At 48.0% G+C, this 14,208-nt stretch overlaps 1 protein-coding gene across 2 annotated transcripts; it reads right to left on the bottom strand.

Annotated features, from left to right (window-relative positions):
* Window positions 1-2,803: 2,803 nt before the first annotated feature.
* Window positions 2,804-13,384, bottom strand: tcf19l (transcription factor 19 (SC1), like). Of its 2 annotated transcripts, none has more exons than XM_061664211.1 (7): window positions 12,794-13,384; window positions 10,971-11,287; window positions 8,546-9,094; window positions 6,655-6,824; window positions 6,122-6,512; window positions 4,738-5,155; window positions 2,804-3,212 (listed from the first exon to the last, which is right to left on the bottom strand). In XM_061664211.1, exons 3-7 carry the CDS (start codon window positions 8,796-8,798, stop codon window positions 2,885-2,887), a joined length of 1,560 nt encoding a protein of 519 aa, XP_061520195.1. In that variant the 5' UTR covers window positions 8,799-9,094; window positions 10,971-11,287; window positions 12,794-13,384; the 3' UTR covers window positions 2,804-2,884. The 2 variants fall into 2 exon arrangements, with proteins under 2 accessions (XP_061520195.1, XP_061520196.1); XM_061664212.1 differs by lacking the exon at window positions 12,794-13,384 and adding an exon at window positions 12,393-12,529.
* Between the last annotated feature and the right edge of the window lie 824 nt (window positions 13,385-14,208).

The following is a 14,208-nucleotide window of genomic DNA, read 5'->3' as shown; positions in this document are numbered from 1 at the left end:
CAGCAGAACGGGAAAGGGAGCGAGGCACTTTGCGATCTTCTTCCATCAAGTCAACATCGTCCATAAATAGAACAACAGGCTCAGCGCCGGCGGGAAGGAAACAACATTTACGAAGGCGCGCGTGTGCACATCAAGAATGTTCACGAGTCACACGGGGACGAAACAACACTTTCATTTACGAATTCATTACATCCCGTATGCGCGTGCCAGCCTAATCCGTTGAGCCCCCCAGCGGTGACAAAGAGTCCGAGTCATCTTGCTTTACGTCGGGAGGACGAGAAGCCCGAGCGGCGAGGTGGGGGCTTAATGTGCCGAGTGGAGGGGGCGGGTTCTGGGGGGGGGAAGGGTTGCGCGCGGGACTGAAAGTGCCGCGAGCGCGGTGACACCGTCGGGCGAATCGAAGAGAGCGAAATCGGAGGCGAAGGCGGGCGAACCGAGGGGTGAACTTTGGCCTGTGGGGAGAGCGGATGCGAGTTGGTTTGAGGGGGGGAGGCCAGAGTTCAGTTCAGAGTTCGGCCTTTCGAGGTCGAAAGGGGAACACAAAACATTTGCCACCTGACGAGCAGGCACGCGGCACGCGGACTGGCTGCCGATGGGCAACGACTGACAATGAAGTCCCCGACGATGCCGACGAGCATGTTTTGGGCACGCGGGGCCGAGCTGGCGCACTCCGAGAAAGCTCGAGCGACGCTAACTACACCAACTAGGAGCCAAGCCAAGTGATGAACATTTCCATGTTTACTGGACCGAAACGCGCGCACACACACAGCTAGCATTTGATTCAGCTTCCTCCTGTGCAGTAGGGGGCGATCATTTTCAACTCTCCTGTGTGGACACTTGATTTTTAGATGAGCTAAAATGTGAGCCGATCACTGATTGGAAAAAAAAAAAAAAAAAAAATCTATTTGTCCGATTAAGCTTTTTTTTTTTTAAACCAAAAATGGTTTGATTAAAACGTATTAGATTGAATGCCAGCGACGGGAGACGAACCCCGCTGCAATTAGCAGAAATCCACAAATACAGGTTTAGACGATCCTTGTGAGGATAAGCGGATTGCCAACAAATGTCACAAGAGGGCGTCAATGCGCTACTTCTGTCCAAATGAAGCTCCTCAACCCACTTCTACTTCCTTGGCAGCAAAACGGATGCCACAAGATTGAAATAATATATTTTTTCATTTTTCTTTAACTCAATAACATATGAATCAAATGTCATAGTCAAACAATTTTGCATGTATTATGAGTAGAGTTTTTTTTATTATTAGTTACAATTATTTACAACCTAAAAGATGGTTGGATGGAGATTTAACTGCTACTTTTTAGGAGTCCTTTTTTTTTTTTTTTTTTTTTTAAACCCAATTCCAGTAACACACAACACGCCACAAGGGGACAGTATTATGGGTCTCCGGCCTCTCTCTGTCAGGAGGGTGAATAGTTTTTAGCTTTATTACACTGGCTACGGTCAGAACATCAGAATGTTACGTCAACATTGCCTACACAGAGAATAAAAGGTTTTATGACCCTGGATTAAATGAACTGATTGTGTACCATTTTGGAGGTCCCGCTCTGTTGCCCCCTACTGGCTCGGAGTGCAATACAAACAAGCAATTTGACGGGTTAGCAGAAAGAAAATGAAAAATCGTCATTCTGTCACATTCATCTACACGTTCACCCATGAAGATTTTTCTTCTTTTATATTTGCTTCATTAGCATTCGCACCATTTCCCTCGCCAAATAGGACTGCAGATTGACCATGCGGTCGCAGTGGGGCGCCAAAGACGACCACACAAACCATCAATGACATTTTTACTCCCCCCCCCCCGATACACCCCCTCTCACAAATATAATTGCTTCGAACAGACGAGTCACTTGAGGTCCAAAAGATCAAAGAATCACCTGGTACTTTATTAGGTACACCATTTAATAACAATATCAAAATACTGCCTTTACAAACTTGTTTACTTTTTGATTGACAGAGGTAATGATTTAATAGCGTTATTGGGTTTGCACTGGATCATAGAGAGAAATGTTTAATAATTTGTTAAGCTCATTAGGTATATTATCTTTCGAGTCACCCATCCATCTGCATTGTTTTTCAAAGTAAAGCAGAGGAGCATGTGATTCATTCATCTGAAGTCAGACTGGTGTCAGGTGTCTTTTTTTCCCCTACCTTTCAAGGCGGTGTGCCACAGGGGCCATGTTGCGGACCCCCTAAAATCAACACTGATGATATTTTTTTTAGCATTTTGAGGCCCCTACAAATTTGAGTCACTCATCAGAAGTCAGACTGGTGTTGGGGGCCAATTCCTTTTTTTCCTAACTTTCAAGGTGATGTGCCACAGGGGTCAAGTCGCGGACCCCCTTAACATCGTACATTGATGATTTTCTTTTGAGTATTTTGAGGCCCTTACACATGTGATTCATTAACAAGAAGAATGAACAATTCCTAAATATGGCAATACGCTGCTGCCTGGGTGTCAATCATAACCAAGTGTTCTTTTTGTAAGGCTGATTTTTTTTGTCATTGGATCTCAATAGATGGGGTACCTAATAAAGTGGCCTTCGGTGATGCTGCCAGGATATGATCCGGGCAGCTGCCATCTGCACAAAATGGCGGAGCCGCCCGTGTACAGTGGCGGCGGGGCATCGCATTATTGTCCCGAGCATCATCTTCATCCTCAGCAAAAACTGATAAGGCCTCATTCGCGTTTCAAGTCACCGTGCGGACAAAGATCGATTGCGGCCGAGGCGGCAGAAAGTCGTCTTTGTCCGGATCGAGAATTTCATCGCGTTCAACCCTAAAATCCCACCCGAGTCGCCGGACTCCTGCACGGCAGCAAAGAGGAAGTCGGCGGTCCGTCGTGACTTCGAGCGAGGGGTGCAGCTCAGCAGCAGCCGCAGTGGAAATCGGCGTTGGGGTCCCTCAGCAGCTTTTTGCGGTCCACGCGGAGACAATCGATGTGGTACCAGGCGTCGCACACGTCGCACTGGATCCACTGGACTGGGTCCTGCTGGGGCAGCAGGCAGCGGGGGGCCGCGCACGGCTCCCCTGACCCGCCGGCCGGCGTCGCCTCCTCTGCGTCGTCGTCCTCGTCGGACGACGAGCCAGAGGAGGACGAGCCCGAAGAGGTGGAGGAGGAAGACGAGGAGGAAGGCGAGGGCAGGGAGGGCCGAGGGGGAAGGGGGTGCTTCCTGGGGCGGCCGCGACGCTTGCTGCGAGCAAGGAACAAATGAGAGGAGTCACCACGGGCGTGATGTTGACCTTTGACAAACTGCACACAAGTACCTCAACTCAATTTTGCGAGATACAAGCCGTCGTTTGCCAGATTTCTTGTCTTGAGTTGCACAGCATTTACATTTTTTTTTTTTTTTTATACACGCGCTAGATGGCAGCAGCTAACTTCCAAACAAGCAGCAGTCTGGCAGATAGCGAACAATTCTTAAGAAAAAGTCGTCAAGCTGTTTATTGCCACTTCCAGTTCAACTAGGAAAAAAAACAACAACAAAAAAAACAAGGAAATTACACATTGTCGATTTTAATCAAACAGCATTAACCTTGTTTGACGGACGTCCTAGGATTGCGCCTCAGTCAGACGCTCTACACTTATGTCTGTACGTTACACTGCCCCCTGTTGGCCAAGTGGTGCACACCAGAATGAACAGCACAATGCCAATTAAAAGTATCATAATGAACAAACTGTGTAAGGCTTTACATTTGATTTCACTCAATTACTTCCGTGGAATCCAAGCGTCTACCGCCGCTGACGTGTTTATTCGTCAAGTGCGTTTTTAACGGGTCGGCGTCTCGTCCGGCTTGTCTGTGAAATTCAGCTTTGTGAACCGCTAACGATGAACAGATCCCCGTCGATGGCGCCATTGCATCGCTTTGGATTTGAGATCAGCGCAGCTTTCGAGTAGATCAAGATTAGGCAGTGAAACTCTGCTGGTCACGTCAATTACGAGGGACAGAAATGCCAACATGTTGGAAGTCGGACAAGTTTAGGTACATCACACTCGAACAGAGTGTGTGTGTGTGCGCTACAAACACAATGTGTTGTGGTAGGTAGAAAGTGTGTGTGTCACCATTGTGAGAAAAGATGACGCAGCTCACGAGTCAACGGCGAACACCGTTACAAAAGCCGCCGACGTTCAGCTCAAGCCACGCGCTGAGTGAGCATTGCTTCAACATTTATATCTATGAATTTTCACTTTGACATCAGAAGCCTTAGCATTGTTTTTGTTGATTTAATGTTTGAGGCGTCACAAAAGCAAAAAATGAGTGACAAAACCACTGTGGTGCTCAACATGTTTCTTTTCACAAAAAGCTCGGTCAGAAAATTGAGCTTTTGGTGAAACCGACCCACGTTCTCCTGCTTATTACTCAAGAACGGAAAGAGAGAGAGAAACCAGCTTTTTTCTGGCTACTTCCATTCTTATATTGTCACAAAACTAAATATCGCGTGGGTCTTGAAGAGCTCGAAAATGGCTGCCAATATGGGGAACTCTGTTTTGAAAACGGCTGGCAGTCAACGAGTGAATGATGTTGTTTTATTATTACTGTTTGTGTTTTCAAAACACAACACTGTAAAAATTATTTTTATTTATTTATTTATTAAAAAAAAAAAAAAAGCCACAAGATCACACCAAAGCCCCGATAGTAAAGTGGTGCTTTGGCGCAATCTTGTTAAGGTTACTTCCCGTACTTCTACAATGCCGAGCACCTTCGGAAGCGTCTTACCTGGGCTGCTGGCGGAACCCGTTGAATGCCGCGCGGCCCCTCGGCGCCGCGCAAACCCTCACCGAGGGCGACGCCGGGTTGTAGCTCTCCCCTCCCACCACCAGCGGGGAGAAAACCGGCAAGCCGTGAGCCCTCCGACGCCCCCTCGCGGCGGCTCTCCGCTGGCAGAAGGCGGCCACGTCGCGAAGGCGGCCTTGCCTCGGCGGCGGGGGGAAGACGCGGCGGCGGTGGCGGTGGTCCAGGCGGGCGTTGGTCACGGCGCCGTGGAAGCTGCCGATGGTCCTGATGCCCACCGGGAAGGGCTTGGCTTCCCGGGGACGCGGGCGAGAAGGCGGCGGCGAGCAGAGAGCCTCCGAGTCCGACTTGTAGAGCCGACGCTTCTTCCTGCCTCGCCATGGCATCGCTTCCTCCTCCGTGCCTACCAGAAAATCCGGGTTTGCGTCATGAAAACAAAACTTCAACTTCATTCGGGATCCTGTTCCAGTCTACTGCCATTAACTGTCAGAATAGAAGTCGAACGTTTTTCAACAAAAAGCCCAATGACAGCAGTATTTTTGGGAGGGATGACATTTTTTTTTTTTTTTTTAATTAAAACACGTTGATCCAAATGATTACGCACGACAGAGTTTCAAGACATTTAACAGATTTGAAGGAACTGAAATTAGCCATTGATTGAATTTGCAGGTGCTGCTGCTTCCCAGAGCTGCAATTTGGATGCTTCCCACCTTCATAAATCATTTGTTTGAGGATGCTCCAAAGGTTCTCAACAGGGTTGAGGTTGGGGGGGGGCCAAGACGACGGGGGCCACACATGACTTTCTTTCCTCTTATGCCCGAAACGGCAAGTGATGCAGAGGTTTTCCTCGCAGCCCCAAATTACTGAGCAAGCCCGGACGATCCAGACGGGCGGAGTAGCGGACGGTTGGGGGGAGGGCAACACGTCCCAACAAGGCTGCCGACTGGCGGAGTCACGTATTTGGCCGGAAATATCTGGTCGGCACCTTCCGGGTCCCCGAAGGTGTGAAAATCCTCTCTGAAAAGTCGGTGGACTTTTCTTCTATAGGACCAAAAAGAAAAAGGGTGCCTTTCGAAACAAATTCATCTTCAAGCATGACAATCGCAAAGAAAGTTAAGCAGAAACTCTCTGAAAACTAACAATTTGAACAGATCAAACCAGAGGACCCTTTCCAAAATGTAACCGGAAAGTTTCTCACTGTTACCATTGGGCGGTTTGTTCAAAAACATGAACTATACTGCATTCTGACTTTTGATGAATTAAAAATCATGCCCACTATCCTTTGTATCAACTATTGAGGAACATGAGAGAAAAATATCATTTGGAAGGCAGTGCACTGATGCGCCGGGGGGGACCCGCGTCGTCTCACCCGTCCCGCTTCGAGACTCGTCCGAGCTGCCGTCCTCCAGCAGCACCGTGTGCGCAGACTTCCTGCGGCTCCTGGAGGCCGGCGCCAGAGACTTGGGGGGCAGCGAGGAGGAGGAGGAGGAGGAGGAGGCGGCGGCGGGCGAGGACGACGGCGGCGGAGGAGGAGGGGGGGGCGGCGAGGACGAGGAGCCCGGGTCGGAGGCGGCCCCCTCGTGCCAGCGGCTCCTCCGGAAGGTCCACGCGCTGCCCTTCATCTTGCTCAGGCTGCCGATGGAGTCCAGGATGACGGTGGAGCGGTTGAGTGACAGCTTGGACAGATTCACGCACGCCGCCGCCTTGCGCTCGGGGTTGGTTCTGATCCGGTTCTGCAGGTCGGACGAAAAGGCGCCTGCCTGAAGAACCACAAGAAATAATGCCAGTGAAAATTAAAGTAGGACTCGAAGCGTTGCCGTGTTTTTACTTTTTCCCAGTGTCTTGATATGAAAACGGCTCGTATAAATGTCGGAAGGGATCAGAGCGCGTGGAGCGTCTCACCTTCGGAACCGTGATGGCGTCGAAGTCCAGCGGACGAACTTTGACCTTCTGGAAGAGGAAGTAGAACTCGGGGCTCCCAGGAGCCGGGTGACCCCCGAAGGTCAGCGCGTCGCCGTCCGACAGCTCCCATTGGACGCCCGCCTGCAGGCGGACCTCATTCACCCAGGTGCCTGGCGACGGCACGCTTTGTGTGAGCAATCGTTTGCTCGGCTGGTTCCGCAAGGCACGCCTTCCGTTTGCCATTTTGTGCGGCTGTTTCGACACGTCATGCTTTTTGTTTACAATTTTGCGCAGCGGTTTCGACATGGCAAACTTCCATCCATTTTCCGTACCGCTTAGCCTCACAAGGGTCCCGGGCGTGCCGGAGCCTATCCCAGCCGTCTTTGGGCGGGGAACACCCTGAACTGGTCGCCAGCCAATCGCAGGGCACATAGAAACAAACAACCATTCGCACTCACATTCACACCTACAAACAATCTAGAGTCTTCAATCAACCGAGCACGCATGTTTTTGGGATGTGGGAGGAAACCGGAGTGCCCGGAGAAAACCCACGCAGGCACGGGGAGAACATGCAAACTCCACACTGGCGAGACCGGGATTTGAACCCCGGTCCTCAGAAATGTTAGGCGGATGTGCTAACCAGTCGTCCGCCGCGCCACTGACATCATACTTTTTGCTTGCAATTCTCTGCGGGTGTTTCAACAAGTCATGCTTTTCGTTTTCAATTCTGTTTTTGTTTAGAAGCGTTTGCTTTGCTTTTTGTCTGCAAGTATGTGTGGTTTGAGTGTACCGTAATTTCTCGTGTACAATACGCACCCCCAAAGTTGACCTCAAAATTGCTAATTGTAAAATGCATTTTTACAATGCATGATTTTACTTCTCCCAATACGATCAAAACATGAAATATCTGTATTTTTTTCGTCCCCCCCCGTCCCCCCCAAAGAATTATTCTAAAGTTATGCACTTTATTTGAACACGTAATTAAAAAAAAAAATTCACAGCGCTACTTTTATTTAGTAAATGAGAAAACACATTTGTGCTCATATGTTTGATTACCTGCGATTGGCTGGCAACCGGTTCAGGGCGTACCCCGCCTCCTGCCCGATGATGGCTGGGATAGGCTCCGGCACGCCCGCGACCAGCGTGAGGAGAAGCGGCTCGGAAAATGGATGGATGGATGTTTGATTACCCAGGCAGAATTTGTAAGATGGGTACAATTCTTCAAAGAAAACGAAGGGCCAGGCGAAATATTTTATTTTAAAGCGTTTCAAATTAAACCGTCAAGCACTTCAGAAAAGCATTAGCATTAAACAAAACAAAGAAATTTATGATGGGTGTTCAGTCATATTTAAAAAAGAATAATAATATTTCGCAGGGTATATAAACTTTTGATATATATATGGAGTCATATGAGAATGAAAAGTGTCGACTACACCTTTTTCATACCCCCGAGGTGGCAGTGGCATATTAGAATGAAAGTGTACAGCTTTTTCATAACCTCTAGATGGCAGCATACATTTATAAAATCCAAGTAATTTTTTTTTTTTTTCCTCTCCATTTTCCCCTATGCCCATGTAAAATGCGAACTATTGACTTTTGACAATTTGGGGGGGGGATGCACATTATACACGAGAAATTACAGTACATGTTTTTGGTTTAAAAGTTTGCATCAAGATGAATTTTGTATCTACATTTGTGTGGTTACATAACATCTTCCATGTTGCTTTTCTTTACAAGTTTATGGGTCATGTTTACAATTGCTGTTTTTAATCACAAGTATGTTCTTTGTTAACAAGTTTGTGCAAATATGTGTGGTTCTTCATGATGATGTTTGATTATGCCAGCTTGATGTTTTTGTAGACAATGACGCGTGTTTATGTTTACATCTGACCGTGAGTGCTCCTGTCCTTGATGTGGACCCGCCATCCCTCCTCGTGCGCCGCCTGGCCCTCGGCGTGCAGCTCGGCGTGGACGCGCGACACGGCCGGCGAGTCCAGCGTGACGTCGCACAGCTGGTCCGCCCTGCCCAGGCGGAAGACCGAGTGGCCGGGCGCCGGCCGGAAAGTGTACAGATCCCGCGCGGAGCCCCCCGCCGAGGCGCCGATGCGGAGCAGCTGGAAGCACGGCTGCGCCCCCGACAGCATGACGGACGCCTTTGTCCCGGAGAAGCCGCCCGCCCGCTACAGCGGGCCGCGCTGCATTCGGGGACTCGCTCTGCCTGTGGTAAATTATTCCGCTGAAGACGTCTGCGGCAGGCTAAACGCCATCTGGCGTTAATAAATGAGGTCGTCTGAGCTGATGCAAATGGTGGGGGGTGGGGGGGGTGGGGGGGGGGTCTTCCCACGGAGGGGTTAGGGACTGAAGACAAAAATTGTGTCAGATGAAAAAGACAGTTCCTTTGTGTGTTAATGATTCACAGTTTGTGCTCCCTCTGCATCATCTGAAAGGAAACAAAAGAAAATAAATTAAGACACCAGCAAAGTATACTCTCACCCCCTACAATCATGTTCTGCAATTACAGAAGCAAACAGTCAACAATTAGCAGCTGCCATACTACTGATGTTTGTGTCCAACAATATACCAGACTCCAAAATACAGGGCGCTTTGAGATGCAAGTTTGTTGTTCTTGACCATGCTCATAATTCAAAACACTTTAATCATTCCCCGCCATTGAAATGAAGAAAATGCAATTCATCCATTTATGCCTCCCCAAAAATAATTGAAAGTTTGCAATGTCTTTTGAATATAGCACTCATATTTCACTTTATACAAATATACAGTAATGACAAATAAATAATTTGCCACTTTTTTTTTGTTTTTTGCTTCAAATCAATGGACAATGTGCTGCTCCTTCTGGTGTGCGCGCCTTGGCCAGTATAATACAGACAGACAGACAGATATACTGTACATGGTTGTTATGAACACACACTGTGTAAGTCTCTTTGTTTTATGTTTAATTTTGAAGTCAACTTTAACTGGGAATGGCAAGAAACAGAAAGTTGAAGCCTCTTTATTTTAAAAATATTTACTAATCCTCTCTGCGAAATGCAGGTTGTCGTGACGCGAGTTGATGTCACTGCCACTGTCCAACACATGCATCTCAAATTTTTGCTCGCAAGTCAAAGCAAAAAAAAATAAAATAAAAAAAGTTTATAAATTTTTTTTAAAAAATACAAAAAATTGGCTGAGCGAAGGGTGGTATCTCAAAAAATTGTAAGTTGGTTAACTCGTATCTCAAGACAACCTCGGTGGGTTTTCGGTTGAAATTTCAGGATGTACCTAAAATGCACTACAACCTTTAAAGATGAACTTCAGGTGACCTTCTTTAAACTTTTGAATGTCCAAATGTTTCAGGACTTTTCGCAAAACTTTGTTGTTGCCTAACAAGAAGCTGAACGGCAACATTCTCAACATCCGAACCGCTTGCGTGCTGGAGCCTACCCGTGCTATCTTCGGGCGAGAGGCGGGTTACACCCCGAACCGGTCGCCAGCCAATTGCAGGGCACATATAAACTAACAACCATTCACACCTACAGGCAATTTAGAGTCTTCAATTAACCTAGCACGCATGTTTTGGGGGTGTGGGAGGAAAGTGGAGTACCTGGAGAAAAGCCACGCAGGCACGGGGAGAACATGCAAACTCCATACAGGCGAGGCCGGATTTGAACCCGGGTGCTCAGAACTGTGAGGCGGATGTCCACTGTTCTCAACATGTTTGATGACAATTACAAGGGTGTCCACTTCTTTGCCTTTCTGTGAGTCCTCCAGTCTCTCTGCATGTCTGTTGTAACCTTTCCTCTGAGAAAATGCAGTTTGAAGCCTTGCAGTGGAGAAGTAGTGCACAGTTTTGTTTGAAATGGCTTCTTCTACAGTATGTGTGTGTGTGTGTGTGTGTGAGAATAATGCTACTGGGACTGTACCATTTTTTTAATTTATTTTTCTTTATATTTCCCTTACAGGATGTTTAAACTATGTGTGCAGCCCGCGGGCCATGTATCGCCGAGTCGTCCAAGCATGACTTTTTCTGGATTCAAAAAGCAGTTTTGGCTTTTTCGATTTCTTGACTTTCTTCTTTTCGATTGGCCGAGCAGCACCGACACACGCTACGTCACCGGAAGAGCCCCAATCAGGTCAAACGTGATGACACTTTTAAACCACGCATATAAGCGGGTTAACGTTGACTTTTTATTGTTTTTTTGGTGCACTTTTTAGGATCTTGTTTGACGGTATCGGCTGTGCTCAGGAAGAGCGAACCGTCGCTAAGCTAGCTGACGTCGATCCCTCCTCGACAAAAGCCGTCAAAATGCGCCACTTACGACACCCAGCCGACGTTAACGGGCTGCTCCTCCTGCGGAACGGCCGTCGAGCAGGCGTCGAGGTGCGCGGGGAAGTTCGGCTTGGGTTTGGGTCGCCGTCGTCGCCGTCCTCCGGGCCGCCGTGGGCCTTCTCCTGCTCGGCTTTCTTCCTCCGGACAGGAAGTGCTTTGAAATTTGGCGCGTCGGCCAGCGACTACCCAACGCTCGAGCCGACGTCACGTCCGGGTTTTCCTCCGATTGGCCGGCGTCCAGGGCGCCTGTGGCGGGGACCCGCCCCCTCTTAAAGGGACCCGGTATCTTTTTAGAAGGAAAAGCGCCTGCCAGATAAAACCAAAATCAACAAACAAAACAAAAAACAAAGAGAAAAACAAAGGGCATGTTGTGAAGTACATTAGTGAAAGCAATGTACAGCTCTACACAATCACATTTACAGCTATTATCAATAACATTATTGATTAGCATTATCTAGAGTTGACAGAAATGACTTGATAAAGAAACATTATGCAGTGAAAATAAAGTGGAAACTGAGAGCTTATTTAGGAAAAAAAAAAAGTACATTCCAGTAATATTTGGTTGATGGATAAAACAATTCAACTTCCCGCTGGCGTTGAACAGGTTAAGTACGATGGAAAATGCATTTGAGGACCCCAAGTGTATGTAATGTAGGACATACTACATGCCAATCCTACAGGCCCAACTTCCCACTTTGCACTCACTGTACAAATATATTACTGTGGCCTATTATGCGGAACGTCACGTGACCAAAACAGCTCAGCAGACGTCCCGTGTTTGCTACGCTAACAAGCATAACTACGGGTTGATGACACGATTGTTTGAAGCCCAACTTGCTAAAATGTTGTTTTTGTTATGGCTGGTGTCATCTGACAAACCTTAAATGCATGTATATCATTTATTAATACAAATATAATTTGATATATGTATCTTTGGCAGATCTCGAAGACATCTTGTGCAGAACAAAAGCCATTGTAGACGCTGAAAGTTCCTGCGGGTGCTCTTTCCCCGTCTCCGCCATTTGCCCTTTGACCTGTTTTGCCAGATGTCGAAATGGGTTCCGCATAACCCCGTTCAACTACTAGTTACCGTATCCAGTAGCGACATTCAACGTCATCTATTTAGATTTGTCTTTTATAGATGAGATTAGATTAGATTTAGAGTTTGTGTGTACTTTGTTTCTCGGTTGTACATAAATATATAGCAGTGTATTTCTGTGAATATTGCTGTTGTGAGAGCTTGATTTATGACGGGATTAATCAAGTATCTATAATCGGCTATCTTAGCTCTGCGTCTGTCTATCTAACAATTTTAGTGAGCCCCAATATATATCGGGCAAGTTGATTCAGTTTGATTTTATTTGACCATCTTTTTATTCGTTTCATGCAGAATACAAAATATCATCAGAACCTCTGTTGCTCCCTGCAGGACGTTCACAGCACCCGCCTGACTCGCGAAGCCCTCCGCATAGCGGGGGATGCCACCCGTCCGTCACACAGCCTCTTCTGCGGAGTCTGCGGGCCAGGACGAGCTGACTCAAAGACGGTTTTATTCATCAGGCTGTCAGGAAGCTGAACTGAGGATGGAGCTGCCATGCAAGAGGAAGACCAAAGAGAAGGTAGAAGATGGCGCCCACTCGGTTACGCGCTCTCTAGTATTGTTTTTGTTTTTGTGTTTTTCGTTCGTCTTTGGAGACATTACACGACTCGCTTACACAAGGGGAGACTTGCTAACCATCAAGGAGGCTACTCCGGACTTTCTTTCACCAACTTTCGCAAATCCGCTCAGTTTTTCCCCCCCGAGTTACTCACCGGAGCGGCGACCGCGGTCTTCGGCGCGTGGAGACGGAGGCGGCGCCACAGAGGGAAGCGAGCCGGCATCCAGGTGAAGCTCCGCAAGAGAGGATACAGATTGGCGTTCCCGTCGATCCACCTCGCGAATCTACGCTCCCTACCCAAATAAAATGGACGAGCTTCATCTTCTGATAAAGACCGGTAAAGACTTCGGACGTTCCGCCGCCATGCGCTTTACGGAGACTTGGCTCTGTGAGGCTGTACCCGATGGCGCCGTCATGCTTCGGGGCTTCCGTCTTCACCGGGCAGACCGCCGCATGGGATCATCGGGGAAAACATAAGGCGGCGGGATATGCTTCTATATCAACGAAAAATGGTGCACGGACGTCACGGAGCGCAGCGCAGCGCACATTGCAGCCCGCATTTGGAGTCGCTGTTGTTGAACTGGAAGCCATTCTACTCGCCGCGTGAGTTCGCATCATTCATCCTGGCTGGCGCGTACGTTCCGCCTCAAGCTAACACGAACGCCGCACTGCTAATGCTCGCCGAACAAGTCAACTTTCTGTCAGTCCTTCCCACTTCAGGCTGAGGGCCGTCAGCCGGCCTCCACTTTGGGTTGGGGATTGTCTGCGTTCATCACAAGCACGCACACACGCACGCACGCGTCGTCCGCTAAGCTGTTTTGTTGTGTTGTGTTGTGCTCATGTTGCTCAGCCCCTTCAATGGAATTTGTTTTCTCTAACAGCATTAGCAGCAAATCTGGGCTAATTTTGGCAGGTAGTGTTTTTGGTAGCAATCCTAGACATTGTCAGTATTATACAAAGGCAATACAACAGCATGCTAATGTGCCGTGTACGTCATCAAGAGCAGTGTTCCCCAACCTTCTTTGCACCGCGGACACACACATACATACATGTATACATATACACACACGCACATACATGTATACATATACACACACGCTTGCCTCGCTTCTCCTTCCTCCTTCGCCGTTCGTGGCGCGCAGGAGTGGGGGTCGGAGTTATTGTAGGCAGCCAGGCCAAACTGGAGTTCCGTAGCTCCTCAATGAGAGTAGACTTTTAACGCCGTCAAAAAGTCGTTCTGCCTGTGTCGAGTAGCAACCTACGATTGTATCTGTATGGTGCGTGAGAGTTAACTGTTGCGATAAACCCGTATTTTAAGTAGGACACCTGATATAGTGTTGTTTCGTTCAAAAGAACAAATCTTTCCAGTAAACGTAATGAACTGAATTAGTTTATGAAATGATTTCGTTCTTTGAGCTCTCCCGCCGTGAGAAACGTTCGAGTCTCGACGTGTCAATTGAGACGCGCAGCTGGTGCGGCGGAGAGGAGCCGGTCAATTTTCAAAATAAAACACGTTGGCACGCGAATTGCAATATAACAGAAATGATATGAATTGGTCATTCTTTCTCG

The sequence above is a fragment of the Phycodurus eques genome, chromosome 20 (genome assembly GCF_024500275.1).
Source record: "Phycodurus eques isolate BA_2022a chromosome 20, UOR_Pequ_1.1, whole genome shotgun sequence".
Classification (NCBI taxonomy): Eukaryota; Metazoa; Chordata; class Actinopteri; order Syngnathiformes; family Syngnathidae; genus Phycodurus; species Phycodurus eques.
This window is presented reverse-complemented; position numbering and strand designations above follow the sequence as displayed.